Here is a 4,787-nt window from a genome sequence, read left to right on the forward strand (position 1 = left end):
CACATTCCTTTCCCTTTATATACACATCCACATGACTTATGTTTCTTCCGTTTTTCACGTTCTTCTCTTTCAAGTAGATTGAATCTGTGTATTTAAAAATTTCAATGGTATTAAATCTGAACGATTGTATTGGACCTCGTAATGGACAAATATAAAACCGTTCAAACCCCAATATCCATGACATGGTGTCAGTACTTAGACTCACGACCAGCATATTGTCGTAACTTTCTTCTCTCACAAGTTTCAGTAAATAAGCATCATTAGCATTGTAAGGTAATAAACATGTGCTTTTACTCACAATTCTCCCATTTCTAAATTTATGTGTCTTCTCCCCTCTCATTGTCTCAGAGATCCCATTTGTTGTCTGACTCACAAAATCAAAGAGACCGACTATTGGTCGTGTGACAAGACCAGAAACCCCTTTCACAACACCTCCTAAGAAGCCAAACAAACCTTCGTTCACTATGCCATTCACAGGCTGGGCAACCACACCAGTAACACCATCCCACACTCCCCATCCCAATGAATAAAATCCTTTTCTGAGTCCATCAAACACACCACTTGCCTTCTTTTGTTGATTTCGACTTTTAATATACTCCTCATCAAAACTGAACGACGCAACAACATTTGACGCCGTTCGTGTGATTGAAGAAACACTGGCCGCGGTGCCATGTGTCGCATATTTCGTAAATGATGAAATCCCGCTTACCACCCCCTTTCCAAATGATCCAACAGACACTGTTAATCCTTGTGCGGGTTCATAAACCAAGTAATAACAAGCAGAGGATAGATCTTGAAGCAACCCTCGAGGGTTTCCTAAAAACGAGGAAGATGTCAGTAAAAGAATGGTCTGATTGATAATTTGTGTGTAGTAATGCTCGACAAAGATCTGTTTGAGTGCGTTTAAGTCACCGGTGACGTTGTCCGCAGCAACAGTTGTTAGCACCATTGTCGACTCGTTGATGTTGACTATAGAAGACCCCAAAGCGTGAAGGAGTGCGGTGATGTTGTTGTATGGGATAAACAGCAATTCCGACGGATGGAGATTGATTGTGAGAACAACAACAATCGTTTGCAGCACTAAACTGCTAATGAAAGTATAATACTTTGATGGCACAAGAGGAATACGTTTTATTGAAGGTTCATCATTTGTAGTTGCAAACGTTGTGAAAAGGGTCGAGAAGTCAGACATGCTGTAATAGAGTGAAAAGAGACGCTTAACCCAAGAACCGTCTATAACCAAATTGATGGGTTGTATCAACACGTTAATAAGAGGGAAGTATAAAAATGTTTCATCCGTGTTGCTTTGTAAGACTTGAAAGGAAACATGAACAGCCGGTTTGTTGCTTTTTGGTATTGAAAAAAGGACATCGTTGTTATTTGGGTAGACTTCGTTGTCCAGTTGAAGTGAATCAATATTGAAAGAAACTTCCCCATAAACACTGTTGATGATCACATCAAGTGTTACGTTGTTCATTGTAAAGTAACACAACTCTTCTCTGTTTTGATCGATTAAATCGACACCAATCCCTTTTATATGCAAATCCAAGTTAATGACCGGTACGATAATTTCATTTGTCGTGTTCTTGACATCAAACCCCATCCATCTCTCCGTCATTTTTTCACGAGTGATTGTGTAAAGTGGACATTCTTCATACGTCTTTGAGAGACTTGAAGTAAACACAAGTGTCATAATTCCTCTGATAATGAACGTGTAGCAGAAGTACATCCTATCTTCATACATATATTCCCCCACAAATTCAGGCCTTTCCAAAGATATTTCAAATTGTTTACCAATGAATGGCGTTGAAACTATTATGCTCTTTATGTTTGACACACCGGGAGAACTAATAACCTTCACAGAATGTTCTGGGACAGTTACATGTCGGACCAAGCCAGTTTTAATAGACACCCCATACACAACTTTATAATTCGTCTCATTCACAATTTTGTACTTACATTTGTTGACTGTTTCATCCTCGAAAATAATACAATAAGTGTTGGTGTTTTCACTTTCATTTCGCTTTGCTTTATCTATGGCGTTGTCATTAGAAAAGTTCCTCACACTCATTAAAACGTCCTTTGGTTGTTCGCCAAGTAATTCAAAGGCAGATAACCCAACAACACTTCCCGATACACAAGATACTGGCTCCGTCCATGGGCCATCTGGTCCATACCCAACACCAAACGAGGGAACACAGTCTGTAGTATCTCCATTGTTGTTACTCCCAGGCAGAACTAACGGCTGTGGTTCTTCCTCTGCTTTCATTGATGAAAATCCAATTGACCTATTCCCAACACTGAGATATATAAAAGACTTTGTTAAGTTCGCAACAAAGTATGAGTGTGTTATTATAATGGTATTCACACCTTTAAACTCTTTTGAAGACGATAGTTCCAAATGAACGAAATAACACTCTTTCCCTTTAATTTTCAAATCGCCTGTTGTGATGGACTTCGAAGGCAAAGAATCTGAAACTGCGTCTTTGACTTTGATCTTTAAGTCAGACGCCCCGAGCGCCAAATCAAATTTACAATTTGGTGAGGTTCCAAGATCGAAAGTGTCATTTCCGATAATCAAAGAAAGTTGATAACCCAATTGGTTAACAACTATATACTGACTATCTGCTATTATCTCGTTGTTTTCTTTCCTCAAACGAAGTTTCATTTTGTTGTCCAAAGTAATAAAATTGACATCATTGTCTTTCATATCCGTGTTTATCGCCTTCTTGCCACTTTCATAAACAAGTGAAAAAAGTGTGATGTTTGCTTTTAAAGTCTTGTAAGTGGTGTTTGGTTTGATAATCACGCACAATGGAAGTTCATTTAAATTTGGTTCAAACTTGAGTAACACATCCTTTGTCAATCTGTTGGTGAACACAAAGTTGTAGTCAACTTTAATTTTGAACTCCGGGCAGTTGCCGTCTTTGGTTTCATGCATTGCCTTTTCACATGTTATTTTCACGCAATTTTTGCAGTCCGGTTTTAAATATTGATCCACATAATCATTCACCAGATCATCCATAGACAATTCAAAATATTCGTTGCCGATATTAATCTTCAGATTTTGTTTGACAAAGCTCTGTGGAATCGATTGAGTAGTTTTTGGTGCCACAGAAATACACTCAACTCGTTCTGTCCTCTTTAATAATATGTCAAGAGGAACATCCAAGTTGTTTTCCACACTTTTGCAAGACTCCAAATAAACCGTTTTCGATCCATCATCACTGTATTCCATTCGGCTCAGGAAGTACACTTTGTTCTTTAGAACATGGATTTGTGAAAAAGTGGTGTTAATTGGCATTTTCACTAATTCGTCTGCACCCGGAATTTTCAATACAATTTCATTCATTTGTTTCCGTGTGTTCTCACTGCTCAAGACGACTGGTGTGTTTGGTATCAACTCAAACATGTTGTCTGCTGATACCCCGGCTTTTATTGTAACTTCATTGGGAAGAGTCAAACAGTTTATCACAGTAAGGTTTAGGCCTTGCTCAAAATCAGTGATCTTTTCGTTCTCTTTGAGTTTCTTAAATAAGAGACAAGCGTTGTAAAGTACTTCTTTAGTGATACTCAATTCGATTCTGTCTTCAAATCCAATAGTCGGGTATATGCACAACCTCTCCTCTCCCATCACATTCCCTTGGACAACCCGAATTAAAACATTTGTTTGTAACGGTTGTAAAACCTCTTCGTATTCTCCAAAGTGTTCGTTAAACATATCAGCGGATAGACCCGCATTTAACGCCAAAGTAACATCCGTTTTGTTTCCAAACAACAAGAGTGCAAACTTCCGCATTTTTCCACTGAAAAGTGGCCAATGAAGGATTGGATGACCAACACTGAATTCAAAACCATCGAAAAATATTGAGACGTCAAATGTAACAATGGAGTTGGTCTTTTTCTTTCGTGAAACTTTGAGAATCGTTGATAACGTGGTGTTGTTCCTTTCCGTGGTTTTTTCCGTGTTTTGCGTTAGTCGGCTTTTAACGTCTTCAATCAATTTTTTGACGATACGTATTCCATTTATCACGATTTTCAAGTCGTCGAAGTTCATGTTGATTTTCCCTGGGAGACCAAACACTTTTAAGACGTGTTTTGTCTCAAATTGTTCGGAGTCCATTGAGCCAAATATGTCAAAGCCGAAACCTTCTGTAAGAATTATTCCAGTTGAGTCCAATGAGTAATTATTAGCTTTACAACTCGACAATTTGATATTCTCAATTTTGTTTCCATGGAATAAGTGTTGCTTCGTTCCATCTTCTTCAGTTTTGTATACAAAGTTTCCAGAACAACAAGCTTCAGTCAACAAAAATGGTGAAAGTGGGTCGTTTCCATCAACCACTGTTACGACTTTTAATTTGTCGATGATCCATTCCACATTCATTAAGTTGCGTTTTTCACTCACTTCCAATTCTTTAACCTTTTCAATGAAATGTGGATATTCCCGCATATCCTCCAGTTCAGCTTCAGTGTTTTCAAATTGTTCAAACAGTGGAAGTATAACAGAGAAATCGTTTTCGACGTTGTCAACATCTAAAGAATACATAAATCCCTTTTGAAATGGAAAATTGCCTTTGAGTATTCCCAAAGCAACAAGGTAGTTGGCTAAATATGCAGTTTTATACTCCGTCAGGCATATCTTCGCTTTAATTCTCTCGAAAATTTCAATTCCCTTTCGCTTTGTTTTGTCAATGGAATACACAGAGAAATCGTCTTTTTTATATCCAACAATACACTCACAAATTGTATTGATAGACACAGACTCCGTTGTTTTCTTCACCGGA

At 38.0% G+C, this 4,787-nt stretch overlaps 1 protein-coding gene across 1 annotated transcript; it reads right to left on the minus strand.

Annotated features, from left to right (window-relative positions):
• Position 1: 1 nt before the first annotated feature.
• EIN_043620 (vacuolar protein sorting associated protein) lies at positions 2-4,787 on the minus strand (the record flags this gene model as incomplete). The annotated part of the gene is made up of 2 exons (XM_004253557.1): positions 2-4,681; positions 4,767-4,787. Coding segments are annotated over 2 exons (4,701 nt in total), but the record flags the coding sequence as incomplete, so codon positions are not given.

The sequence above is a fragment of the Entamoeba invadens genome (genome assembly GCF_000330505.1).
Source record: "Entamoeba invadens IP1 unplaced genomic scaffold scaff_1105074724821, whole genome shotgun sequence".
Lineage (NCBI taxonomy): Eukaryota > Evosea > Mastigamoebida > Endamoebidae > Entamoeba > Entamoeba invadens.